Source organism: Melospiza melodia, chromosome 14, assembly GCF_035770615.1.
Source record: "Melospiza melodia melodia isolate bMelMel2 chromosome 14, bMelMel2.pri, whole genome shotgun sequence".
In the NCBI taxonomy this organism is placed as follows: Eukaryota; Metazoa; Chordata; class Aves; order Passeriformes; family Passerellidae; genus Melospiza; species Melospiza melodia.
In genome coordinates, this window is record NC_086207.1 from 13,921,128 (window position 1) to 13,948,558 (window position 27,431).

The 27,431-nt window shown below is 48.5% G+C and overlaps 2 protein-coding genes across 3 annotated transcripts in view; one reads left to right on the forward strand and one right to left on the reverse strand.

Moving 5' to 3' along the window:
* The first annotated feature begins 606 nt into the window (after positions 1-606).
* Positions 607-8,159, forward strand: LOC134424756 (leukotriene C4 synthase-like). 2 transcript variants are annotated; one of them, XM_063168812.1, is made up of 6 exons: positions 607-739; positions 4,734-4,833; positions 6,567-6,637; positions 6,783-6,917; positions 7,309-7,390; positions 7,644-8,159. In XM_063168812.1, the coding sequence occupies exons 1-6, from the start codon at positions 682-684 to the stop codon at positions 7,789-7,791; spliced, it is 594 nt and encodes a 197-aa protein (XP_063024882.1). In that variant the 5' UTR covers positions 607-681; the 3' UTR covers positions 7,792-8,159. The 2 variants fall into 2 exon arrangements, with proteins under 2 accessions (XP_063024882.1, XP_063024883.1); XM_063168813.1 differs by lacking the exon at positions 6,783-6,917.
* Positions 8,160-8,487: 328 nt separating this feature from the next.
* MGAT4B (alpha-1,3-mannosyl-glycoprotein 4-beta-N-acetylglucosaminyltransferase B) overlaps positions 8,488-27,431 on the reverse strand; it is a 50,407-nt gene continuing 31,463 nt past the window's right edge. Inside the window, exons 2-15 of the mRNA XM_063168811.1 lie at positions 23,792-23,971; positions 22,973-23,113; positions 22,013-22,146; positions 19,563-19,609; positions 17,353-17,466; positions 16,857-16,932; positions 16,365-16,479; positions 15,487-15,617; positions 12,595-12,702; positions 11,484-11,677; positions 11,020-11,098; positions 10,498-10,585; positions 9,506-9,618; positions 8,488-9,432 (exon numbers count right to left, since the gene is read on the reverse strand). Of these exons, the coding sequence (XP_063024881.1) occupies positions 9,409-9,432; positions 9,506-9,618; positions 10,498-10,585; positions 11,020-11,098; positions 11,484-11,677; positions 12,595-12,702; positions 15,487-15,617; positions 16,365-16,479; positions 16,857-16,932; positions 17,353-17,466; positions 19,563-19,609; positions 22,013-22,146; positions 22,973-23,113; positions 23,792-23,971 (1,544 nt within the window). The 3' untranslated portion in view covers positions 8,488-9,408. The remainder of the gene's footprint in view (positions 9,433-9,505; positions 9,619-10,497; positions 10,586-11,019; positions 11,099-11,483; positions 11,678-12,594; positions 12,703-15,486; positions 15,618-16,364; positions 16,480-16,856; positions 16,933-17,352; positions 17,467-19,562; positions 19,610-22,012; positions 22,147-22,972; positions 23,114-23,791; positions 23,972-27,431) is intronic.

The window sequence follows — 27,431 nt, forward strand, 5'->3', positions numbered from 1 at the left end:
TTTTGAATGTTACCCAGGGAAAGGTTTGTATTGCTTAAAAACTTCAGAAAACTACTAAGGGTGAGTGAGTGCTAGAAAAGAACTGTACTCCTCTTTGGTAAACTGAAGAGTAGTAATTAGTAGGATAAAGTATCTGAATGTTCTGTTAAATCACAGAATCTGGTAACAGAATCAAGTTATTCCAGCTGGAGTGTATCAAATCCTTCATGTGGTCAACTCCACTACTTGAAATAAGAGCAGAAGGTCAAGTCATTAAATTGTAAATGCTTGTTAATAATTTTTACAACCTTGCACATAATTGAGATGCTTCAGAGCTCATTAAAACTAGCAACAAAAGGGCTGGAAAGAATTCCATCATCTTTCCTTTGCTGGCAGCATTTAATTCAATAATGGCATAAAGTCTGTAGATGTAATTAGAAGAATTTGACAGTTTGCTCATGTAAAATTCTTCCCTGCTCTATTGTTCAGCAAAAGGCAATTGGCTGAATGGAATAGACATTTTCTGGTGGGTGGCTGCTTTGGAAAACCACGTGGTGTGGAGAGAGTTAAGGTGAGCTAAGGTGTGGTGGAGGAAACACCTGTGCTCAGAGGCAGCTCTGTGGGAGTGGGTGGTGCTGGGAGAGAGTGTTGGGACAGCTGTACCCAGCACATCAGGCTGGGCTTTGCTCCACAGTCAGCATCATGAGAGATCAAATTGACCTGCTGGCCACAGTCACAGTTCTGGGTGTCCTGGAGCAAGGTAAATGTCCTTTGTACAATGCCAGTATTCAGCTAATCATGTTAAACTTTGTGGGATGTGGTTCCTGTGTTTTTCTTGGAGCATCTGTGGAGTGAATGTCACTGTTTTCCAGCATGGTAAAATGATAGAAATTTTTGGCTGTTAATGGCATGTGTCATGCCTGAGGGTGGTCACTATTTAGCAGGGACTAAAATGATCCTCAAAGCCAGCAAGTAAACTTTTAGACTTAAAGCAATTTCAACATGATGTTATTAAAGTAGACTAGTTTGTGATTGAATTTTAGCAGGTAATTTGTAACTTGCAGTGGCTGGAGGTAGCCAAAATAAAGGCAGGTTAGTAAATGTGCTGATGAGGAGGTCAGTGTACAGACAGACCTGGTGTGGACGTAGGAAAGAGCCTCGTGCACATGGGTGTTTCTCTGTGACAATATCCATGTTCATAATGCACAGAGCAGATGACAAGATGCACTGAGAGCAGAGTAATTTGGAAACTAATGCGAGTTCTGGTCAGAAATAGACAGCTCTTCAAAGGAACTCAGTGACTTCTAATTTAAATAGATGCATTGTGTTTAGACCATTTAGAAGGAGCAGCATTGTTAACAAGCTTTGTTTATTTGTGGGTTGTTCGGGCAAAGTTTCTCCCGCTTGAGCTTCAGGATAGTCTCTCCCCTGCCTGGGATGGGGACAGAGCCCCCATTTTATTAAAATCTTCACTGTTCCATAAGGAAAGGTTTGTGGGGTTTGTTATTACTGTATTAATTCACCATACAGCTATCACACCTTTGCTTACAAATGGATGTGAATCCCTGAGCAGCATCATGTGCTTTTAGCTGTCAAGTGATAAATCTCCTAATATAAACATTATTTAAAACAAAAGATTCCACTTTAAAAATAGAGCTCAAGACGCTGAATTTTCAGTAATTTCCACTCAATTTACAGACATACAACTACAAACAGAAGAAACTTTTGTACTATGATTTTTTTGTTATTAAACTAAGTGGAGGTGGAGCGAGTGTTTAGTGTGGAAAGACAATACATGAAGAAAACTTGAAATTGAGTTACAGAAATGCTGCTCAGCTCTTTTCCTTTAGGAAACCCTCTAGCAAATCCCTAGATAGCAGTTTTGTCTCTAATATTTTTGTTTAATGAGAATTTCAAGTACTTTTTAAAGGTTGCAGCATGAAGCATTTTACTTTGATGGCATACAAGCCAGGTGAGAAGCCAGCAGATAAATAGCTGGCATTGGCACCCTCCTATCTGTTCGATCACCTGAAGTATCCTGGTTTATGATCTCTGTGTGGGAAGCCAAGGAGCAAATTGCAAAATACTGTGTGTTTCTTTTCCACCTAGTCCTATGAAATCTGTGTGTCACGGGTTCAGAGCTGCGCAGTGGCTTTCTCTGCATGTTTTGAAAGGACTTTCTGTCGGTGAATTAGAGGTCTGGGATTCACTCTGAGCAGGGGAGCACTGAAGCACAGAGATGGGCTATCCCTACAGACACTCCTCCATCACGTCCTGGAGCAGGAGATGTAATTTAATGGCTGACCTTGGTACAGGGTTGGTTGATTTTTATGTTTCCTTTTGAATTTTCTGGGAGCCTGCAGTTTCTGGGTTCTTTCAAGTAACTTTCCCCTTTTTAATTTAGTCATTCTCAGTTTAGTGAAACCCTGAGTTTAGCACTCTGTAGATGTGTGCCCCAGCCTTGTGGTGAACATTGTACCACAGAGCAAAATTTTTCTACTCCAGTTTTTTCCTCCAGTCCCTTATTTTACAGCTTTAAAGGAAAGAAAACTTATGCAATGTCACTGTCAGGCCCCAGAGGGCTTGTTTGCCAGGTTCACTCAAATGTGGCAGATAGCAACTGTGATATGGTTTGACAAGTTTGTGTACATAATCAAATAGAGAATGAAGAATATTTCCACTGAAGAGCAAAGTTCAGGGAGAGCTGAGCCCCTAAGCCAGGTGGGAATCCACACAGGTGATTAACCTCAAGACATGAATCACAAGAAACAATGCTTTGAAAGGTTCTGCAGGGTAGATTGAACTCTTTTTCTCTAGGAGTCTGTGCTGAGAAGGCTCATGCAGTGTGGGTTTTTTCAACACCTCATTCTGGGAAGTGCTTTTGTGAACTGGTTCTTCACCCTTACACCGGGTTTGGGGAACAGCCAGCTGTTCTCCAAAAGGCTCCTGCTCCTCTTGGATGGTTGTTTTGTATGTCACCCATCCCTAAGTGTCAAGGATCTGTGTAGGACTTGTCTGAATATTAGGCCCTGTGTAGAAGCAAGGTGCTAAGTGCAGAGCTGATGGAGAGGTTTGATGTGAAATGACTCTTACCTCACCCATCAGTCACAGGAATCCTACCTTGGGAAAGGTGCAGATGACACAAAGCAGGATGAAGAGCATTGCCCAGTGCAGTTGGGCTAATGCCACAAGCCAAGTCTGCTCACGATGCTGTAACTTCAGCTCAGTCCATTTCTGGAGAGGAGATTGGGATGAAACCCTGAGAGCAGCAGGGAGGAGGGGACGTAACAGGATGGGTCGTGGTTTCATTTTGTACCCAGAGCTCTCCAGCAGTTGCTGAATTCCAGTTGTGTGTTACACCCTTCTGGATTCACAGAGGGAACACTGTATCCTGCTGGACCCCTGCAGAAGGGTGACACCCTCACCCATCATCCACCTGCTACAAATGAATCAGAGGGTGAAACAAGAATGTTCCCCCCACTTTGTTCTGTCAGCGCCTCTTGTTTAGGGCTGGGTGTCTGTGGAAGGTACTAGAACATGCTTAATTGTTCTTATATGTGTTCTGAAAGGAATGACTGTATTTTTGTTAGTAAAACCTTGTGATACACAAGTCACATAGCATCAGATTATTTACATTTCTAATTCCCTTCTACATATGTTCTAATGCTTTTCTGCAGGCACATGTCTTGTCTTTAATCTTGGAACATCTGTCCCTACTTCCCCTTCTCTGTCCTGCTGTTCTGCTTTTATCTTTGTTACAATAGGACAGTCCCCAAGGCAGGCCTTGCACCCTGGCTCCTTGTGTCTCTGGGATGCTCTGGAAATGTTGCTATGTGAGGACTTTGCTCACTCAAGTGTCTCAGTGACACCACCACAGCCACCAAAGTAATTGTTTTTATAATTTAGTTTTCTCCTATATGAAAATAGGAGTTTTCAACAAAGGCAGCAGTGTAGTATTGCACCCAAATAAAACAGAGCATCAGCAATTTCCTGTGGGAGTAGGAGCTTTCAATAAATAGTGAAACACTCCAAATCTTCATGTTAGCAAGTTTTCATTGTTTTGAAGTGACTTTCCATGTCCTTTACAAATGTACAAAGGACTGATGTAGCAGACACTGAGTCAGTGCCTTGGCTCGAATGTGGCACAGGCTGATAGCAGGCATGGGCAGCACCTCTGCTCCTTGACAGCCTTGGGGCTGTCCTGCAGGAGTGAAGAGCAAGAAATAATCACCCTCTTCCCCATTGCCTTTTATTGCCATAATTAAGAGCATCTCTAATTGACTGTCCCAGTGCTTGACAGTGTGGATGCTGCTCTGTGACATGGGCTGTACTTTGCACCCACTGGGAATAGCAGAAAGTGTTGCACATCATTCCCATCAGGCTGGCTGAGGGTGCACAAGTACCCTAAACACAAAGTGCAAGATTAAGAGGTAATTCTGCGACTCAGTGTGGATGTGGTAAGGTTTTATTGTGTGTTTGATCTGCCAGGGAGCAGCACTGAGGGCTCTGCTGGATGCGAGATGATGCTAAGTGTCATCCAGCACTGGCACTCAGCTGGGATAACCAAACCTGAATTTAAAGCATGAGAGTGAAATAAATGGCACATTTATTACAAGTCATGTGTGGCAGCCCTGGACTGGGGACCTAGATCATATCAGCTCTTTCATTCTAACCACTTGCTTGATTCCAAGCCAGGTAACACTTGGCTAAATAAACACTGCTGCTCTGTTACCACTCCTGTGTTCTGCTTTCAGCCTATTTTGCAATGCAGGTGATCTACGCCCGTCGGAAGTACAAGGTTTCCCCTCCTGAAACCACAGGGCACCCTGAATTTGAGCGGACCTTCAGAGCTCAGTAAGATTTTGACTTTTTGTGGTGACTTTGTCTAGATAAGACTTGAGTCAGCTGTCACTGTTGGAAGAGACTGGTTTCCCTCCATCACCTTTCCACTTACTGCTACTGTTATTATTATTTTTCAGTGCTTTGTGTGCAAAGGTCTGCATTTTGATTTGGAGCACTTTGGCTGGGGTGTTTCTGTCCATCCATGATAATTCTCCTTCTGGCATTGTGAGGCAGCCAAATTACAAATTAGTGGCCGTATGGAGGAGGTGCAGAGCATTCACAATTAGAATCATTAAATTTAATATTACCATTGGCTCCAAATGGTGAGAGCAGCCAAAGCTTTATTAATAACCTGATATTTTCTTGTAATGTTTTGCTGTTGAATTGAAGCAAAGGGCCTTGCTGGCAGAACCAGCTACAAGGGCATTTTAATTTTTTCCCTTTCAGAAGCCATTGTACTGTGAGAATCAGCACTCGTGGGCCCCTGCTGAGGGCTGTTTCTTTTTGCTCTGTTCCTATGGAGAGAGCAATGCTGGAGCTAAACTGGAAACATTCACAGATCCCTTCAGCTTCCAGCAAGCACCAGATTCCATCTTTCATCTCAGTCGTTCTGTTTTGTGAGCCATTGAAAGGAATTGGCTGGAGCTGGTGTGAAGGGTAATTCCAGCCCGGCACTAAATCCCGAACAAAGCAGCTGCATTCCCTGCCAGCACACAGGAAACATTTGTGGAGTGACAAAAACACCAGCTCCAGTCCTTCTGTGGGACCATGGAGGGCCAGCCTGCCTGGAGACATCAGCCTCTGCGAGCTGGGGAGCTGCTGATGTGGCTTTTAATTAAATACTTAACTATTAAATGTGTGTTAACCAAGTCATGCCATAGGCTGTGGTAGGGAAGGTGACCTCGGGGAGTTTGGACTTGAAATGTTGCTTCTTTGTGGGTTTGTCTTCTCTTTTCCCTGTGGAGGAGTATACAAATGAATAATTTGATATATTGAAAAAAATATATATGGGAAAAAGTGGTATTGATGCATTACTCACTTGAAACCTGGCAGCCTCCCCTCACTGAGGCTCAAACTGCATTTACAAAACAAGGTTCTTCAGACTTTTTCCAGCTCCCAGTCTGGCTCCATTCTCCAAAGGTCTGTATATTTCTGGCCAACATTAAGATTAAATTGCCTAGGGAATGGTAAAATGTGGGAGAAGCAAAACCAATGTCTTTAATAGCACAGCTCCTACTCTTGCAGAAAATCTGTATGTTTGTCACTAAAGGAAAAAGAAGGAAAACCTGGCTGTAGATCTGATCACCTCCTGCTGAATTTTATCTGAGAGAAGGCTCCTTCTTGGTGTGTGACTTGTGTGACCCAAATTTGGGCTGTGTTCACCCAAGGGGAAGAGAAAGCTCCTTAAATACTGACAAGGCTCTCCCCAGCAGCTCTCTGGGATGGTGCTCTTTGAGGGTCCAGCAGAGACAAATCTCCATCTCAGCCATAGCTTGTCATTCCAGGGCCATGTGAATGCAGGAGAGGTGACTGCTGTGTGGTGTTTGGCTGCTTTTTTCTCTATAATACAGATATTGGGTGTGCTTGATCACAGAAAAGGCTCCTTTCCCACAGCACAGGGATGGTTCTCATCAGCTCTTTTAGTTTGCTCCAATGTGAGTTTCCAATTCCCTTCTCCAGCCTTGGCTAGCCAGGCTCTGCTGTTCAAGGAGGCAGTTTTAACTCTCATCTCTGGTTCTCACCAGGGCAAACTGCTCAGAGTACTTCCCAATCTTCATTTCCCTCCTCTGGGTTGCTGGAATCTTCTTCCATCAAGGTAAGAGGGATGTGGGGGGGAACTCCAACCCAAACCATGTGAACAAATTAAAAAACCTCAGCCCAAATTTAAATCCCATTGTGACTCAGGCATTCTCTCTGTGCCTGTGAGGCTTTTGTTCATGGAAAGCAAATTTTCCTTTTAGCTGGATTAACCAGGAAGTGCCTCAGCTCCAGCTGGGAGCAGCTGAGCCCACTCCTGCCTGGAGGAGGAAGCTCTGGCAGCCCTTGCTCCTCTGCTGGAGCCTGGCTGTCCCCTCGTGCTGCTTCTCCTGGACAAGGTCAGGCTGTCCCAGGGTGCCAGGGTGGCAGCAGCTGAGGCAGAGCTATGTCACAACAAGAAACCATAACCCAAACATTTACTCATCCACTGTCCATCCCTACCAAGTGAGCTCAGGGGATTTGGTTGCTGCAACCATTTAGTTGTGAGGAGAAACCACATAAGGGAGCACTGCCAACCCCAGCCCCAGGGCAACTCTGTGGGGCAGAGAAGTTCATCCCTCACAAAAAGGGAAGGAAGAAAACTCATTTAAACTCCCACCACAATGGTTTATAGCCAAACCACTCTGTGTTTGGTTTTCTGGTCATGCCCCATCTGCTGGGGGCTGTGCTGGAATGCAGTGTCAGGGATCCTGAGCCCAGCAGAGCTCAGCTCCCCTGTCCCTGTCCCAGGTGTGACTGCAGTGTGTGGGCTGCTCTACCTCTACACCCGCCTCAGGTACTTCCAGGGCTACGCCGGGGCTGCACAGGGACGGTAAGGACCTGACAGGACCACGGCAAACCCCAAACCTGCCCAGGGAGCCTGGGGGCAGGAGCTGGCCCTGGAACAGGCTCCCTCCCTGTGCCTGGGACTGCAGGCAGATTGTCACCTCCTCCGCCTCCTCCCCTCCTGCCCCAAGTGCTCGTGGCTGTGTCACCTCTGACTGTCCCAAAGGAGGGGTGGGGACAGCCCTGCCACAGTGCCCTGGCCGGGCTGGCAGTGCCTGATGGTGTTTTCTCCCCCCCAGGTTGGGACCACTGTATGCCAGTGCCTGGCTGCTCTGGGTGCTGCTGGGGCTGGCACTGGCTGGGCTCCTGGCACACTTCCTGAGGCCCAGATCCTCCACATGGATGGCAGCACTGGTGTGGCCTCTCCAGCTCCATGGAGCCTGGTGAGAGGGGCCACAGCTCCCCCAAACCCACTGTTTGCCCCCAGCACAGGGGAACCAGTCATGTGGCACCATCTGAGGGAGAATATTTCCCTGGCTCTGCATTCCCTGCAGAAAGGAGATGGATGCTGGCACTCCTCTGCTCTTCAGAGATAATTTCCCTTCTAGAAAGCAAATGCTTTCCAGCCCCTGCCCCTGCTGAGGAGCTTCACTGCTGGGCTTTGTAGCACTGTCTGCTCTAAAAGGCCTCTGGCTCTGCCTCATGGAACACAGATTGACCCACATGCTGTCGTCTCTCCTCCTTACTGCTGTAATGATCTATGTTGAAGAATCAGACCATGGATATAAAAAATAAATTCTTTTTCTCACTAGAAATCACCTGTGATTGTCAAAGGCACTCAGACACTGGTGTGAGAACATCGGAGTTGGGGACTGGGTTTCATAGGAAAAGCTGCTGTGATTAAATGATGGGTAAGCTTGCCTAAAACCACATCCAAATATTGGGAGAAAAGCCTGACCCTAGCCTAGTACTAAAGTCTGTTTGGCATTGATTAAATGACCTTTACTTTAACCCAGCTTCACTTATCACCAACTCTGCAAAAGGACTTTGCCCTCCCTAGATTCCACCCTCCACTGTGAACTTGGGGTTCACAGGTGCCTAAAGCAGCCCTGCTGCAAGTGACTCTCACTACTGCACCAAAGGTTTAAATTTAGCTTTTATTACAGTGCACGTTGTTTTATATATTTATATAGAGAGATGTACTTGAAAAATCAAATGTATCCAATAATAAAAAATACAGAACATTAAAGTAGTATAATGCATTCCAGTGTATAGCTGAAAGGACATTGGGATTTACACTAATCCCTACTATTTTTGAACTGGGCTACCTCTGCTTTTTTTTTTTCCGTCCCCAAAAAACCCACATCAATCAATAACTGAATTAGTTATTTAAAAGACAGTTTCTGCACTCAATCTCAAGGCATGAAGACACTGGAGACTTCACTGTGAGTTAAGGGGCTGTGTTCAATGCTGGCAGGCACAGTGTGGCATATTTTATTTTTTTGTTTTCCCTGCCATAATCATAGCTCCAACCCCTTTGGATTCGTTCCTCCTCTGCTGAAGGAGGGTCAGTCTTTGCCCTCACTTAATCCTCAGCCGTGGCCAGGACTGCTGCCTGGGAGAGGGCAAGGCAGACCTCGGGCCCTGCCGCCTCCATCCCAGCGTGCCAGTGGGGTCAGCTGGCAGGACTCAGTGTGACCTGCTCTGTCCCCAGACACAGCCAAAGGTTTGAGCCCAGTCTGGGGCTGAAGGTGCTCTTTGTCCCCACGCTGGCTAAAGCTCATCCCGACCCCAAACTGTCCCGTGTCCGTGTGTCCGAGCAGCAGCAGCACCCCGAGGGAGCGGAGCAAAGCACCCCCTCTGCACAGGGGGTTGGGTTCTGCTTTCTGCTCCTCTTCAGGAGGAGTCAATGCCCGTCCTGGCCCCGCTGGGGATGCACAGCAGCAGCAGCTCTGCCGGCCCTGCACTGTCCTGGTCCGGGCGAGGCGCCGCGGGGAGGAGGGAGCGGGAGGGAGGGAGCAGGACCAGGGATCCACGAGGGTTCCGTTCTGCCCCATGCCTGTTTCACTCTGCTTTTTTGATAAAAATCTGAAAGAAGAGCGGGATGGGATCAGAGCGATGAGCAGCAGGGCTGGGGAGGTGCTGGGGGAGCTCGTCTTACCTCGCTCAGGATGATCCACACCGGGGAGTCGGTCTGGATGGACAGCCTGATGGCCTCCAGGGGCCCAAAGGATGGGTCCACCTCACCCTCTGCGACGCCCTTGGAGAACGAGCCTGGTGGGGAGAGCACGTGGCTGCCACAGGGATGGTGCTCTGGCATTGCCCCTCCACCTCCCCTCTCCCCCAGGGCACCACCAACAGCCCCAGCAGCTCCTGCCTGCAGCACCCAACACCAAACGGGCTAAAAACCAGCAGTGTGGATGGAATACAGTGCAAAATGCCACACTTTGGAGAACACAAATCAGGTAAACAAAACAAAATGTATTAGGAGTATCTGCAAATATCATATATATCAAATAACATATCATTGCTGTGCAAAAGGGGACAGAGAGGCCTGACATGCTTTTTGGTTTTGATTATTTTTTTTTTGAAAATGCAACTGGGAGAAACCAGCCGGCATGCAGAGGAATGAGAAAATGGCAAAACACTGCATGTGTCAGGAAATTTTTCTCTTATTTGTCTATTAAAAAAAACATGAAATCTTAGCAGGGACACCAGGGCTATCACGCACTGGCAGCTCTCAGGAGGCTGCAATTGCTTGTTCTTGTCCAAGGGCAGGGCAAGCACTAAAACAAGCTCAGGTGGCAAGAGACGAGGTCTGACCTGCAAGTTGTGTGAGTACAGAGATGGCAAAACTGCCCATGGTGGAGGTTTTTAACCCCAAGGTAATCAAACAAATAATCAGCATCATTTGGTCCTGACTCTGAGCAGGACTGGCAGAAATGCAGGACTGAAAATAATCTGAGGGGGACAACCTGGCCTGAGAGCAAGGGCAGTGGAGGAGAGGAGACAATGATAAATCTCGGCTCCTGGCAAGCAGAAATTACTCTCTGCTGAGCAAACAGCTCTAAGGTTCTTGACTGGCATGCAGGTGAGGACATGGGCTGTGTTATCAAAGCCAGCAGGCACTTTCCCACCCCACACCCCCTGTACCTATCTGGACGTAGCCATCCGCTGTCCTGCGGTATTTGACAGCTGTGCCTCTTCCCTCCTGCAAGGCTTCCTTATCTGACTGTAGACTCTGCAGAAGAAGAGGAATTTTTTGCAAGACCAGAGGCAAGAGTCACCCAAAAGCCCCAAGGAAAAGCAGCAATCCCAGAGCTGTCCTTGCCAGCAACCCTGGCATCTCATCCCACACCTGGCACCCTGAGACACATGCCCAAAACAAGAGGACATTTGCAGTCCTCACGCTGCTCTTTCCACTGCACCATTCTGGCTTCATCCCACCCACTGGAGCATCCCCAGGCAGGGATGGCTCACACAGCCGTGCTCAGCAAAGCACCCAGCTCCCGAGGTGGCATCACACCAGGCATGACCCTCTGGCTCCCTGCCAGCACCTGTAAGAGGCACTTGAATCTCGTAAAGATTTTCCTGATGGCTTTAAGCAGTTCCCTCCTCTCAAAGCTCTTTTGCTTCCCACTCCACGCTCACCTCAAATCTCAATCAAACACTTACATCAAACGGCAGCACCTCCACGGTTGTGTTGAAGAGTTTGTCTTCTGGGTGCTCGATGTTCCCGCTGCGGAAGAAGAACCTGTGACAGGGACCAAACCCACAGAAAGGCACACTGAGCCAGGGGGCACACGATGGCTTTCACCCCACCTGAATCATCAAACAGCTCAGCCTAACAGGCACCTTCCCAAAGAGCCCACAGCACGATTTGGCAGCAGACCTTCTGTGCCAGATCAGCTAAACCATGGACTGCTCACCAGTGCAGGAAAGCAAAGGGCTCTGGCAAAGGTGGCCCCACTGAGAAAGGGTCAAATTATCCTCCCCTGGAAGAGCACTGCTCCCTCCTCCTGGGCAGCCAAGCAGGAGACAGGCAAGAAATTTGATTTAAATTGCCAGAAGAGCCAAGGCTAAGCGTCTCCATATGCTCTGGGCTGCCCCCACAGCCCGCTGACCCCTCGAGCACTGGCCTTTCAATTCGGAGTGGTTTGAAGAATCTGAAGCGGATGAAGTCGCCGGCAGTGGGAGTGAAGGCCCAGAAGAAGTCCTCCCGCAGGTAAGCCTTCTCCAGGGTGAAGTGCTGGTAGGTTTTCAGGCTGGTGCTCACCTCAGCAGGAGGGTTGACATGCTCTTTCCGCAGTGCATGTTTTCCAAAGTCCTTGTCCTTGAAAGGGCGCAAAGTAAAAGGGCAGAGAAGGGCCAGGAGCTGCTCTGGCCCGTGAGGAACCAGGGCCCCAGCTACAAGGCACTGCAAATTAAAATTTTGTGAAAGGATGAAAGATGGAAGTAATTTTGGCAAGGCACCAGGCAGGGGAATGTGTGACTGGATCCCAGACACTCCTTCAGGAGAGGCAGCTCAGAGAAACACCCCTGCTCTGTGCTCTGATCCAGCACACCATGGAGCCTTTCAATGTCCAAATGTCCCTGAACGCCTGTCCATGCCCCAGGAGCTCTGGAAACAGTCTCTACACTTGAGGAGAAAGCAGCTGGGAGGCTGACAATAGCATAAAATGACTAGATTACATGGCCTGACAGCACTGCACTGTGATACAAACTGGATTATACCATCCATTTCCCTGGGGATCACACAGACAGCACAGCCCAGGGATGTCTGCCCATGGATTCTGCACTTGCACTTGTGGGAAGCTGCATTTTGTTCATGTTTAAATACACCTCACCAATTCCACCTCTTATACAGTGAGTTTTAATTTGCCTATCACCAAATCCCAGGAATATGAAGTGGAGTGAGAAGGAAGTCAGACCAACCCAGGAGCCATCTCTCTAAGGTTTTTTAGTCTATTCTTCGAAGTCACTTGCCTGGACCATGGCCTGGCACTCAGGATGGGTGGCCAGGACTGGTACCAAGGCTTATAATCTTGCAGTGACTCTTGGTGCATGTCACTGCCATTCTGAGGAGCAGCAGCTGCCTGAGCTCACTGTAATTCAGAATAAAACACAACCACATCACAGAAATCCAGCTGCCACCAGCTGCTGTCACAGATGTCTCCACCCAAAAGCAGCCAGTTCCTGGGTGTCTGCAGGCCAGGCCACCTGCAGCTTGGACAGAGAGCTGGTACCCACCTTCAGCTTCTGTATCTTCCCAGCCAAGGAGGAGTGGGTTCCCACGTGCTGGAAGAGCGAGGGCTTGAAGCGGATCCTCAGGTTTGCCTTCTGCCTGTCGCAGTGTTTCTGAAACGAGACAGTGCCCCAGGCTCCAACCTCTGCAGGCCACTGGGGGCCACAGAGCCATGGACAAGGGCACAAGGAGTGACAGACAAGTCCTCCATCTCTATGCCCTTCTGTGGTATTTAGGCTCTAATCTGGCAAGAGGGCTTTTAACTACGCTCTGGAGAAACCAGACTGTGACTCTGAGCCCCTCAACCCCCAGGCTCTGCTGGGCAGGGTCCAGGTTTAAATGCCAAATTTCTGCTTGCCAAGCACAGCTTCAGCAAATCCCCTCTGTGCTGTCAGGGAGGAACAGCCAGAGAACTGAGTTTCCTTTGCCCCCTGGCTTATTGGGAAAGCCTTTTTCCTACAACTCAGAGCTTGGAATCCCTGATGTCTGAAGGTACAACAATCCTGGGATGACTCAGAGTGAACAGGTACCAAGTGTGGGCTCTCTCTGGATGGGCAGTTCCCAGTTTGCTGGCAGGAGTTGTGAGCAGATGTACAGCACGTGCCATCGTCAGAGCTGCTGGGCTGTTTCACGCCTATCCACCACATAAATAAACTTGGAGATGCAACTGTGATCCTGGCAGTGATTTACCATGGAGTAGAGGGAGAGAGACGATGGAGAGGGAATACAGGACAAAAAGGAAAATCACTTGAGAGCGTGGGGAGATGAGAACTCACATTTTAAAATAGCTCATTTCTCTCAGTTTGGGGGAGCAGGACAAAAATACAGGTTAAAAGCTGTATGGAGAGGGTATTTGTTCTCCAACTTTGGCTTTTTCCAAGAAAAGAAATGCATGCACATCCCTAATGCCATCTGCTCTTGCAGCCTCCCACCTGGCAGTGGCTGCCTGGAACAGACTGGGTGCCACACCAGGCCCCACCACGGGCCAGGAGCTGGGAAATTCCAGGCATGACCCCTGCGAGCTGCAAAAGAGATAATCCCCTAATCCAGCTCACGTTACATTAGAAAATTAAAACTAGCCATGCTAATGGGACAGACCTACTCACTGCCAGCAACTGTGGATGCAACTCCATCATGGCTAGCTCACTCTGGATGGGGAGAGGAGGAGGAAGGGGAATGGAGGCAGCTACAGCATCTCCTGATTTATCCTTCTCCCCTTTTCCTGCACTCCTAAAGAAACATTTCCTGAAAGCAGCCTTGTCACGGACAAGCCAGGAGGGGGAACAGCTCAGTTGGTGGTAAGAAGGTCATCCTTTCACACAGGTCTACCCCAGGTAAATCTAAAATTAGTTAAAAAAAGAAAGAGCAGAATATGCCCAGAGCAGGCAAAGCACTTACCAAAAGCTCAGGTCAAACAAACTTTCAATCAAAAAGACAAATCCTCCCTGCTACCAATTTGATTTTGCACAGTGGGATTTACAAGAGAAAGTCATGTTTGAAAGGGCGCTGTGCAGAGTTAATCATGCAAACAGTGGGGGAAAGGAGCCAGAAATCCACATGGAAAGTAGGTTAATTTTTAAAAAGGCAACATGTTTAAGAGGTTTGCGATTTCCCCTGAGCAAACCTTGGTTCCATCAGGTAGGAAAAGATGAGCACAGATGAGTTAAGGAGAAGATGATCCAGCGCAGCAGGATCTGCATTTAATCAGTGCTCAAGCTGAGGATTTTGAAGGTGGGGGCACAGAGAGCAGCATCATTCCCAGCTCCATCCCAGCATCCCACCCATCCAGCTTTACCCACAGCTGTGCAGACTGTGGGGCTGTCAGTCAGTCCTGGGGAGTGCTCTGTCCCAGCTGAGCACATGGCCTGAACTGCCAGGAGGATTCAGGGGACATCATCTGAGACTGGTCCTGCTGCACAAGGGGCACTGGAGCCAATGCCATGTCCTGTGCCAGGGATCAGGCCAAATTAAACCACACCCTTGCCCCAGTTCTGCAGAGCTCTGAGGATGGTCCATCCCCCCAGCACATAAATACAATACTAATTTCCACTTGCTCTGGCATTTATCACCACAACATGGTTGTCACCATGAAGTTTGTTCTAAGCCACTGACTGAGCTCTGCACAGCAACTCTGCTGCTTGTTCTCTACTGGGGAGGAGGGCAAGCAAGCATTTGTAAATACAGTATGTTCAGAGAGAAGACAGGAGAGTATCTGGTGCTGAGCTCATCTTACATCTGCTGCCACAGACACTCCTCCTCTGCCCTTCCCACTCGCTTTAGTCCCTTGCTGCTGGAGTTCAAACACAATCTCCACAGGGCACAGGGGCTTTTGGCTCTGCAAAAGGAATGGCAGCCACAAAAGCAGAGCCATTTCACCTCTCTGCACCCTCCTGGAAACCCTGACAAGAGCTTTGTGTGATCTGCCTTCATTCTGGCAGACTGTGCAAGGAGGGTTTGTCTGGGGTGAGCTCTCTGGGCAGTCTCCCTCTGTGCTCCAGGCAGGTACAGCCCAGGGATCCAGAGTCAAAGGGTCACTCTGGGGTTGCAGTCAGCGAGTGGGAAACGGCTTCAGGGAGAGAAGCACAGAATGCAAAACAACACAGAAGGATGGGGAATGACTCCTGTCCTCGAGGGCTGCAGGAGGAATACCCTATTAGTGCTTAGATGCAGAAATGATGCCTTTCCTGGCAGCTGCAGCTACAAAAGCCTGAACTCCCAGGTCTCCAGTTTCACAATCCACAAGGACACCCTGCAGCACGCTCCACAGGGATGGCAGGGCTCGGTGCAAAGTCAGTTAGCACCAGAGCTCACAGAAAAGATCCTCTGGAGGCACAGCCAAGTGTACATTTGCCCACACACAACAGAACATTTCCCTTCAACAGAGGCTGTTTACGTACTGCATCTTTCTCAGGGTTGCAGACTTTCACCCAGAGGATGTGATCCAGCAGCCAGTCAATGGGTTTGTCCTTATAGAACATCAGGATGAACTCCACAATTAAGCTCAGATCCAGAGACTTGAACATTTTTCCTAGAGCACAAAGAGAGAGAGAGGAGCTATGGTATGAAATGGTCTAGAATCAGAGCTGGGAAAGTAAAAAATGGGAGACTGGGCTGTGGGGGTTAGCTGTGTCTATCTGTGTAAAGGAAACAACACGTGGCTCCTGTTTATGTACCAGCACTGCTGACATTGCTAATACAGTTCCGGATTTAATATTTGTTGCAGAATTAGAAAGCATTAGAGTCTCACAGGTCACAACAGTATCAAAAGGTCTAAAACTCTCCCATTCAGTAAAGAGAAACAAGGATGAAAAATGCAGCCAGCTGCAGGACAGACCATTTCCTGCCCTGAGAACTACAAGTTTTAAGCCAATCAAACCAGTATCCAAAATAACAGATCAAGCTGCTACTGCAACCATGTACTGCTGTTCCCAAAATAGTTCTAGGCTGATGCAAACTTCCTTTTGCACACTCTTAGGCAAATCCAGATCCCATCCAGCCTAAAAGCTACTGGCCCTATCTAAGCTGTTTGGCTGTTGGCTGGGCCACTCACCAGGTTTATTTTTACTTAAAGTGAGCATCAGCAGTACCAGCTGTGAGGATCTTTCTCCCCTGTGCAAACACAAGGGTCACTGCAAAAATAGGAGGGGATCAAGTCCAAGTATTTTACCATCTTGTGGGGACAATTTCTTGGGCCAAGAATGCAGTGCTGGCAAGAGCAAGCAGGCTCTTGTGCCTTGTGCCTGATAGGACTGGGGTGAGTGGGGGAGGACGTTACCAATGAACCCCAGCTGAGAGAACTCCAGGATCATCCACTCTTCAGAGGGCTGCTGCAAGGCAAAGTTCTTCATTGTGCTGAGATAGTTTGGTTTGGCCACAATGTCATCCTCCAGCTGCAAGACAAAAGGGCACAGTGCCAATGTCCCATCCAGGTCCCAGGAACCTCTCTCTATGCAGAGCAATCACACCATAGACCAGAGGAAAGCTTTGGCACGGACACAGTTTATTCTGGAAGGTGCTCCAAGCACTTTCTTTTCACTCAGTCTAACAGGTAATAGAAACAAGGACTTCTGCCTTTCCTTAGAGGGAGATTTCCAAGTCTAAAAGTATTTTTAAAACCCAGCTTTTGAACCTATGTGGTTAGAACCTTCTCCCACTCTGCTGCATCACGGAATTGGATATGCTCTTTGCTCTCTCTCAGCTGGTACAATCCAGTACAGTGAACTCACAGGTACATCCATCTTCCCTCCAGCACCAGCACCAAACCCACCTGCACATAATAAATGCCTTTGGACTGGGCATACATCATTAAAAAGCAGTAGTCCAGGTTCTGCTTTGTCCTCCACCTGCAAAGACAAAGACAATGGGAGCATCAGTCTCTGCTGGGATGGTGGCTGCTCCAGGAGCCTGCCCAGGCTGGGCTGGAGATGGGAAGGTGGCACAGCCCTGGGAATGGCCTCTCCCTTTGGTCCCTGGTCAGCTAAGAGTCACTGGAAATCTCAAGGACTTCTGAAATGAAGATAATTTGGGTTAAAATGAGCTCCTCACTTCGTGATGGAAACATCACAAGGCTTTTGCCAAGCCTGGCAAAGCTGGTGCCAGTTCATCCCCCTGTCACCAAATTGTGTCCTTCCAGATCTTGGATAATTCAAGTTTAAAGTCCTTGCCTGGCCCTGCAGAAGAGCTTTCCCTGCTGGAGCCAGAGAGGAGCTTGCTACAGTTCCTTAATTCAGGGCTTGATTGTTTGTAAGGTCACTCATTCTTACCTGACTCTTTCCTTGGGGTCTCCAAAGGATTCCCGCAGGTGGGAGAAATCAGGATAGAAATGTGGAGATGGGGAAATTACCTCCAGGAGACCTGAGTGTATTTCCTTCGGGAATCTGAGGGAGAGAAGCAGCAGTAAACAAATACCCCATGTCTGACACAACATTTCTTAGACCAAATCACTGGGTAAACACTGAGCCACAGAACAAAACAAAAAACACAGGTATAACTTCCCTGGTGTCTAGTGCACTTTCAGGCCTCATCAGAAGACATCAGCAGGGGCTTGGCATGGACTTTTTAAGTTGTCTTCTACCTCCCACAGTCTCTAATAGCCCCATGTGCATATGCTCCCCACCAGCATCCTCCTCCCTCCTGCACACACACACAGGTCGGCTTTAAAGACCAGCCCTGAGCACCAGGTACTCTTTACAGGATTAAATGACCTCCAAACTGGTTCAGCAAAGAAAGGACTTGGCACTACAGGCATTTAGAGATTTTCCAAATGCATCAGTAATTAAAATTAATTTTGCCGAGGTTGTGCTATACATTTCTGCTAAGTTCCTTAAAACACTGCTGTGCTGTAGTTCAGAGAGCCAGCAGGAAGTCTACCTATCTTTCTTATGCTGATAAAATCAGCATCTACTTTTCTTAGGTGGCTAAGAAACCTTTAAAGAGTTGAACTCCAACAGAAAATAATGTCACCCATCTGAGAAGCAGGCACCTACATCAGCCTTGCAAGCAATACCCCGGGACTGCTCTAACTGTGAGAGATAAGCAGGAAAACCAGTTATTTTTACCCTGCCTTTTCGAGAACATTTGGTGCAAGGCTGATTTCCTTTGTGCAGAGCCTGGAGGACGGGAGATGGGGCAAAGGGAGACAAAGCAGCGACGCTGCCAAAAACTTCTCACTCCTTTTTCCCTTCCTTGGGACCGGCAGGTCTTTCAGCTAACATTTTCAAATCGTCCCTTCTCCAGGCAGCAGTGAAAGAGCAGCTTCTCACTGAGCTGACAAAACATTGCAGCAAAGCAGCAGCAGCTTCCTCCCTCCTGCGAGAGAAGCCCAGCCCGCCCTGGCCCCACACCACCTCAATTCTATTAGGAAGAAAAATAATTTCAGTGGCTCAGGGAGGGGCAGGAGGCACTGGAGAGGGGGATGATGAGAAATCAAGTCATTAAGCCAATTAAAGTTTCAGGACTTGTAGGCAGAGGCACTCTCCGCAGCAGCGCCCGGTAATTTCATCAGGAGCCATCGGACAATCAGCCCATTATCCCGCGGCGAGCGCGTCCCGCTGCCCGCAGGCTCAGGAGGGGAGCCCTGGCAGCTCCCGCACTGCAAGATGGAGGGCTCTGCTCCAGCTCCTCTGCCAGAGCCCGGGAGCACAGGGCAGGTCCCAGCCCCCGTGCTGCCACCATTGGCTCGGGGACAAGGGGCGCTGCCGGGATGCGCTCGCTGCCCTTTCCCTTCTCCTCCGTGCGGCCGCTGCGATCCCTGGGCAAGGAGCGGCCGCAGGAGCCGGACCGGAGTCACCGCCCCTTCCCCGCCACCTCTTCTCTCCCTTTGCCTCCCAGCTCTGGTGCCGTGAGCGCCTGGAGCGGCTCACGGTTAATAATTGTTAATAATTGTTAATAATCCATCACCAGCTTCTGCTCAAACAGCCACAGCCCAAGCTGCAAAAGCCACTGAGGCTGCAGGACATAAATAGCAGCCAGCACCAGAGACAAATGTAACTAGAGCCTGGAACAAGGGGAAAACAAACAGGCTGGACTGGGAAGAAAGATGGATCACGGATTTTAAAGCAAAATAAGGCAGGAGCATTCGTGTGCTTACTACACTGCCCAGACTGCACAGAGCAAGTACAGGGCTGCAGCAGACTCTGAAAATCTGCCAGGATAGCTGTAAATCTAAACAATCCATCTCCTCACAATGCCCCAGGGCAGAAGGAGCAAAACAGAGCGAAATGACCATGTGTGTTAAATACTTCGAGCACAAAGCAGCCTCCTGGAAGCTACATACGGGATGCATTTCAGAACAAGCAGAAAGTGGAAGCAGCATTAGCAAAGACAGCACAAAGTCTAAAAAGAGGAAACAACCCCAAGCAACAACAAAAAAATACAAAAGGGAAGCAGAAAAGTGTGTTTCTCCTTAACGAAGCCGTTCCCTGGCCTTGCTGCAGGCACAGGCTGTACACTGAAGCTACTTGGAAGTGCTTACAAGTTTTTGATATTTTCTGCCACTCCGGCTGTGTACTGTGGATCCGTCTGAAAACAAAAGAAAAGCAGCGTTAGACCCCTCAGCCTCAGCCTGTGTCCCCCACGGCTCAGAAATCTTCTTCAACACACCCCAGGGTACTGTCAGCACATCTGCATCATCTTTATTCACCTTCATGTCTCCTTTTATCCAGCTTTACTGCTCTCACGCTGGCAGGCTCCCAGGAGCCCTCCTCTGTGGTCAGTGTTAACCAAAGGCATCACACACCAAAATCCATCCCAAAGGACACAAGACCCTGCACATCTTTCCCATGTGCTCTCCTGGCACTTCTGTCCCTGCCAGCACCAAGTGTTTGCACAAGTTTTAACCTCTGGGTTATTTATTTTTTCCCTACACACGCTGGCTTGCATCCAAGAAAATATTCTTGGCAGAGAATCCTCTGTACCCTTTGGTTAAAAAGAGGGGTCTATTTATAACTTTTTCATTTCAGGTTAATTTTGACGCTTTTCTCCCTAAAGCCCCAGTTTGTTCCCACAATCAGTGTGGCAACCCACAACATTTGGGAGACAAAGGTGGCCAGAGCTGCTCGCTGCTGTCTGCAGGAGAGGTACAGGGACAGGCACTGGACAGAAACCATCTGCACAATGACAGGGAAACAAAACCCCTGAACAAAGGGCAGGGACCCAGGAGCAGAATCTGTTCCTTTTGCTGGTGGTGGCACTGGTTTGAGCAGCAATAGGGACCATGAGGCTGCACGTCCTGGGGGGATCTGCCAGGGCAGCACTACAGAAGTTGGGAGCAGCTGCTGCCAGGCGAGGTGAGAATGAGACACCGGGATGTGTGTCACAGGCTGAGCACAGCACTTCTGTGCTGGCACACAGACAAGGGAGGGTTTTCTCGAGAGGAAAAGGTCCCTTTCCTAAACAGGGCTTGGAGTCCTAGTGCTGGACTGATTTCTTACCTCAGCGTGCCAAGAAAACAGCAATAGGAAAAACAAAAGCAGGAAAGATGCTCCTGGCCTTGGCAGGAACCATGCAGCTCCACTCCAAGCGTCTGAAGCAGTGGGTTGGTGACAGCCAAGCCAGCCATCTCACCCCAGGGCTCCCCTCAGGCAGCCAAGGAAGCCCCTGCTTCCCCAGGCAGCCCAGCCACTGTGGGTGACACCTGCAGTGGCCAGCAGTGACACTTGGGAATGAGAAGTCCCTGTCTCAGAAAGGACTCAGTTGCTGCACTCGTGCTGAGTCTCCAAATTACTCAGCATTTGCTTCAGGTTCCACCCTCTCCTCTATTCACTCTTTATCCCAAGGAGCTCTTTCAAGTGCAGGTACATGGAGAAACACTTTGGGAAGAGGCAGAGCAGGCACAGCAGTGGCAGACACTTCCACAGAAGGATGTTGTGCAGCTCCAAGACCAAACTTGGCCAAAGGAATCTGCAACAACTGAATCGAAAATCAGGAGCTGCCATCACAGCAGGCACCTTGTTTTTAAGCCAACTAAAGTAGTATTACTGTAGTACAAAACAGGAGCTGGTATGGGTCTCAAAACCTCTCAGGCTTCAATTTACTCACTGCAAAAACAGTCACCAAACTTGTCCTGGCTCCAAGGGAGACAAATGACAGCCAGGACCAAACTCTGTCCTGGGCCCTTGGGCTGCACCCATCTGTGCACACCTTCTCTCTGTACAAAATACCAGCCAGAGCCCTGAAGGCCAAATGCTACTCAAAATGTCAAATTATGGGCAAACAGGCAGCAAACCCAGACATTCATCTTTGTTCCGCTCCCAGTAACAGGCTACTGAGGTTTATCTTTCTCACCGGATTTCTGGAAATTAAGACAAATGCACTTCAGGCTCAAGAAAATAATCCTGAGAGGAAAGCCATGGAGAAAAATAACCACCTAAACCCATAGATAAAAGCAGCTCTTGTGGATTAATGTATCAAGGCTTTTTAGCCCTTGGATTCAGCAACTCACTCCGGGCTCCAGGCACCAATACCAAGAGGCATATCAGTCTCAACCCCAAATTACCAGCTCTTGGGTTTCAAGAGGGGTTTAGTGCTGTGTTAATGTGTTACAGGTATGTGAAGAAACAGAGCTGCTGCAGGAGCAGGTCTGAGAGCTCTCCTGCTCATGGGGCTGCTCCAGCTCATTTTGTGGATATCCATTCAATTGCCCTGCAGGAGGCATCATGGTTTAGGTGAGCTGTGCCACACCTGTAGCTGCTAACAGGACATGTTTGCCTGTTCACATCCTGATCCTCTCTGGCCCAACCAGCATCTCATTTTGGGCAAGACACACCTGCCAATCCCACTGGATGGCAGCCCAAGGCCAGGCTTATCTACCCAGCAAGCGGCAGAGCTGGTGTCCGGGTGGGCAGCACCCTGTTTGGCACAAAGCCTGACAGACAGTGGGATGGGGGCAGGGAAAGGGGGCAAACTGGCAAAGCTGTGTCTTACCTCAGCAATGAGGACAACGATGACAGAATCCTCCTTCTCCTGCTGAGTGAGCTCTGAGATGAGGGAGTTGAGGGTGTCGGTGAGGTAGGAATGCACCTCCCGCTTCACGCTGGGGATTCCCATCACGACGGACACTGTCCAGGGCCACGGAGAGATTTTAGAGAAGGGGCTGTGGTGGACACTTTGTTCTGCTCCCATGACAGTCACCTGGTCAGTGCCAGGCTCTGCCATTAAAAACCAGCAGTGAGCAGCAGGTTGGTGGGTTCCTGGGCTATGCAGGGCTCCCACACTCCTGTCCTCAGCCCAGTGCCAGCGGCACCCATCGTGCTGGGCTGGCAGGGCAGCCACGGGCACTCAGATAAGCTCTGCTTTTTGTCCCTGAAAGAATGATCTCTAAGGAAACACCACAAATCCCTCCCCCTCCCAGGGGCCTTTTCAACTTGTGAACAGCAACTTGAAGACCACCTCTTGCTCTCCAAACCCCTCCCATGGCCAAAAGCACTCCAGTTTAGCAGGTGCAAGTCAGGCGTTTGGCGTTGGGTTGGGATTTGGGAGCAGGGGGAATCATGAAGTAACCAAAGTCCTGCTACCAATGGGATTTGTCTCCTTAGTTTGATTACAGTCTCCATGAAGCACCCTACAAACTATGCTTTCATCTGAAGCCCTTCCAGGCAAAGTCTAGAGCACTCTGGATATGGAAAGCAGCAAACAACACCTGGCAGAAGCATCAAGAACATTTTAGGGCCAGTCAAGAGCACAGACAGCACTCCCCTGTAGACTTGCAGGCGTGACATGGCTCACCCACCCCACATGTCACCATAACCAAGGAAGCTTGCATGATGCATGCAGCCCTTCCTCCAGTCCTGCTGGTTTCTGTGCCACAGGCAGGCCCGGAGGAGAGGGGAGGGACAGGCACCAAGGTGAGGAAGAGCACCAGAAGCAGCACTAATTCCCATTTACCTCCAGTGCGCCCCTGTCCCACATGCACGGCTGGCTGCAGACTGTTCTCCTTTGACAGCAAATGTGGCAAATGATGGAAGATGGTGGGAAGGTGCAGCACATTCTTGTTGGTGATATTCCACAGTTTTAACTTGGTTTCGTCTTAAAAAGGAAAAGGGAATCAATTGCAAGGCATGGTAGGTAGGAAGAGACTGCAAGGCAAAAAGCCTTTTTACAGCAGCCTGGCCACCCGAGACTACTGCTGGGTTATAAAAAATCAGGCCAACCTTTAACATGCTACCACAAACCCAATTAAAGTTCAGCAGAAGCCAGGAGGGCCTTAAAGAAGTCCCAAAATATTTGGGAAGGAGAGGGGAGAATGAAGATAAAATGAAGGTCAAATCAGATCTTTCTGTTGAGATCCAATTTTCTTCAACCGAGCAACTTAAAAAAAAAACAAAGAACAAATAAATTGGTGAGGGGTGCTCAGCCAGCCTAACTCCTTCCTCCCCCCTCTCTTTGGATACCCATTTTCCATATGGGTTGAATACAGCCATAGGAAACAGAGTGTATGACTTGCAAGGGAGAAAAAAAAGCTTGTAAGCAAGCAAATTGGCAAATATCCTCGGCAGAGGCAAATCCGTGTTTAATGATGCTTATGCACCTCTAATTAAACAGGAGTTTAAGAGCTCCCAAGTCTCTTTGAACTCCACAATTTGCTCGTGCTGGGGGAGAGAAGAGCAGGTCCTGTCCGCAGCCCCGCGCACACACACACCTCTCTACCTCCTCATCAGAAACAGCTCCAACACAGCCCCAGATGCTCAAGGCCTGTTTATTCACCAGATAAGCTGCTCCAGGTCCGGTTTATGTCCCTCAGGGCCTGCTTCTCCGACAGGGCCCTCTTGATCTCCTCCAGGACCAGGTTGAGCTCCTTGGAGCGCTTCAGGCTCTCCTGCTCGGCCGTGTGCAGCCGGTCCCTGAGCGCCAGGAACTCTCGCTGGTAGATGTCCACAACGTCACCTGAGGATGGGGAAGAGGGAGAAGCTCAGTCCTCTGTGCTCAGAAGGATTTCACTCATACCTCCCTTGCCTCCTCAGTCCTTAAATTATGGATTTAGGGAGCTGTGATCCAGCACGCACCCATTGGCAACAGGGTCACGGGGAGGGGAGTTTAAGTTCAGAACTTCAATAATAAAGCTACTTCCATTTTTCCTCTTTCAGCTTGGGTTTCTGGGTCATGTAGAAATAGAATCATAGAACAGTTTGGGCTGGAAAAAACCTCTAAGATCATTGAGTCCAACCATTAACCCAGCAATGCCACGACCACCACTAAACCACGTTCCCAAGTGCCACATCTACACATCTTTTACATCTCTTCAGGGATGGTGATTCCACCACTTTCCTGGGCACCTTGTGTCAATGATTGGCTGGTTTCACCTGAAGGATTTTTTCCTAATATCCAATCTATCTTTTTCTACAGGTTGAACCTTCCCTAGCTTGTTTTCCCTTCTTTGGACACACAAATACAACCAGCCCTAGTGATGGAAAGAGAGATGTTGGTAAGGGGTTATGCTGCCCTGCAGTGAGACAAGGGTGCAGACAGCACCTCCTCCAGATTTGGAAGAGAACCCCAAATTTTAACAGCCAAAAGAGATTTTGGGACTCTAACCTCTCCAAAACACATCAGGATAAAGAAAATCACATAGCAACAACTGCCTGGATGCTTATATGAATTCAAGTGTTTGGGCACACACCTTTAGGATGCATCATAAATGTATAAAAAACCCCTTCTGCTAGGGTAACAGAGCTTTTTGTTTTGAAACAACATCTTATCCCATGCTCTGTAAACAGAGCAATAAAACTATCAAGAGCTTTCAGTCAGAACTAACTATACAGCAGCTGGGAGTGGAATCAGTGAGCCACTAATGAACCTTCCCGGGACATTTTTTCCCATTATTAATGAAACTACTCATTAAAAATACACTTTTATCTGTGGTTATTCATTTGTTTTCAGTAAGATTATAACTCACAAGACTATACCCAAAGCAGATTTATCCACTGAATAGTAGACTCTTAACCCAAACACGACTAGGAGAGTTAATGATCAAAAATACTGCACTGGAACTTCACAACACAGGGCTAAATATACATCAAAGCAATTGAAAAAGATACATTGACTGCATAAAAAAATCTTCTATTTCGGGTTCCATGAAGAAAAAGTAAAAGGAATTTTGAAAATCAGACATATCCAGCTTCAGTGCAGAGTTTCCAAGACAACAGTGCTTCCCAGTCCAGGTACTGGTAATGCTTTTGCCTAGAAAAAGTTTCCCCTATTCAGTCTTTCCCCCAAGAAAAACCTTCTTAAACACTCACTCCTTCAGCACAAGGGACCCCCCCCCAAGGCAGTCTGGCTCCTATTAACCTTTTGACATTATTTTCAAAGCCACGGCACACGGGGAGGGAGCAGAGGAAGTTACACCCATTTGATGACTGGTCCATCTGACAACACGTTATTCAGAGAAATTCAAGGCAGAGACATAAACAAGACCAGTCCTTCCTTTTTCCTGTGCGGTGCTGCTCACTTTCCACTCCCCTCGAAAAAACATTTTCAAATATGCAGAAAAACAAGTTAACACCCAGCTTTGAGAGCTGCCACAGGAATTCTCAGGAGGATGTCAGGCTCTAAAAACTCCTCCCACGATGAGTGAGACCTTTACCTGCTGCTGCCTCTCAGACATAAGAATACAGCTACATTCAGCTTCCCAATATTCCACATTATAGGTTTTCCTATTGTATCTTTTACTGGCTGCATCTGGGAACACCAGCAAAGAACAAGTCTCACTTTCTGTTTTTGCACAACATGATGGCTCATGCAAGGCTGGAAGCATTTGGCTCTTGGCATCCTGGGGGTTCCTATCCTGTGGATGCTATCAAAGCCAAATCACAGCTAAAGGCTGCCATTAGATCTTGTTCTGCAATACCTGGAGCAGAGTAAAGGCGAGGCTTTGCACTTAATGGCTTTTTCCAGAGCACTGCACTTCATTTGTGTCAGATTTAGAAGGGAAATGTCACTGATTATTCAGTCACTAATGACCTGCCCGCCGAAGCCAAGAGCTGTACTTTCCTTAGACTGCAATGGTGATGTGCAGTCAACCATTTGCTGCTTTTCTGGTTAATGGTTGGAAGTGAAATTGTATTTGCTTCCAGCTCTCTTGTCATATGATGTCTTCGTAGGCTTTCCATTCTTTAATTAAAATTTCATTAAATTTAAAAGCTGATCGATCGTGACTGGTTCTGATGACAGCCTGAACAATCCTAGACAAAGCCTGAGATGGGTGTACAGTTTCCCATGAATTTCCAGTAATTTTGCACTTGTTGGCCTGCAATGACATGTGGCTGCAGATCTGTGTCCTCACAAAAACCTTCACCTCTGAGCCAGGGAGGGCTCTGAAAACCCACGAAGGGCAGCAGAGGATAAAGAGGGGGGGATTGCCTCCCATCTCCACAAGCAAGGTTGGACACAGAAGTGATTTGCTGCTAATTAGGCTGAACAAATTTTTCAGCTAGTGTCAGTTCAGCACAGACCCTTTACATACCTTTCAAACCAGCAGCACTCCCTATCTACATATTTATTGTATTCCCTCCCAGCACAAGATAACAGAGCTCTTAAAATATCCCTAGACTCAAGCACTGCAAGACAAAAACTCCTAGCTATATCTAAAAAAAAAAAAATATTTAGCTTATTTTTTCTTGAGAGATAACACATTGCTTTGGGCTTAAAATATACTGGTTTAAGAAAGAAAGTCAGTCTTAGGTGACAGGCTGCAGGACAGTCCTGGGAGACCAAAACCCTCTCAAACTTGCAGCACACATGAGCAAAGAACTCATTTCTCACCTTGCCAGTGCCCATATCTGCACACAATGGTTTCTCACAATCTGTTTTTAGAAGCAGGCTGGCTGTGAGGCTCCAAGTGGGAATCAGGCATCCTCATACAAGCCAGTGCTCAGCAGGGCAGGGAGGCAGCGCTGGGCACAGCTGAGTGCCAGCCACCATCTGTCCATGCCATGCCCACTGCCGAGCTCTCAGAGGGGATCCTGGAGGGGGAGCAGCCCCAGGCTGAGGGACAGTGGCCACAGGAGTGTCCAGCTGAGCATCACTCACTGACCAATGTCTCCCCACACCCCTCTCCTGCACGGCTGTGCCCGGACACAGCTGCCAGGCTTTGTGATTTAGCTGAGGAACCTGGGCTGGGTTTGCTGAGCACAAACCACTGGGGAAGAAAAAGGCAGGGATGGCTTGAACAGGCCCTTCAGGAGTTGCACTTGATGATCTTAGTGAGTGCCTTCCAGGCCAGAACATCCTGTGACTGCTCAGCAGCTGGGATGCAGCACCATGCAAGGGATGGGCACAGGCTGGAGGGGCATATGGGCTGCTCCCCAGGAGCCTGTGGGTGTCCACAGAGCTGAGCTCCTGCAGCCTC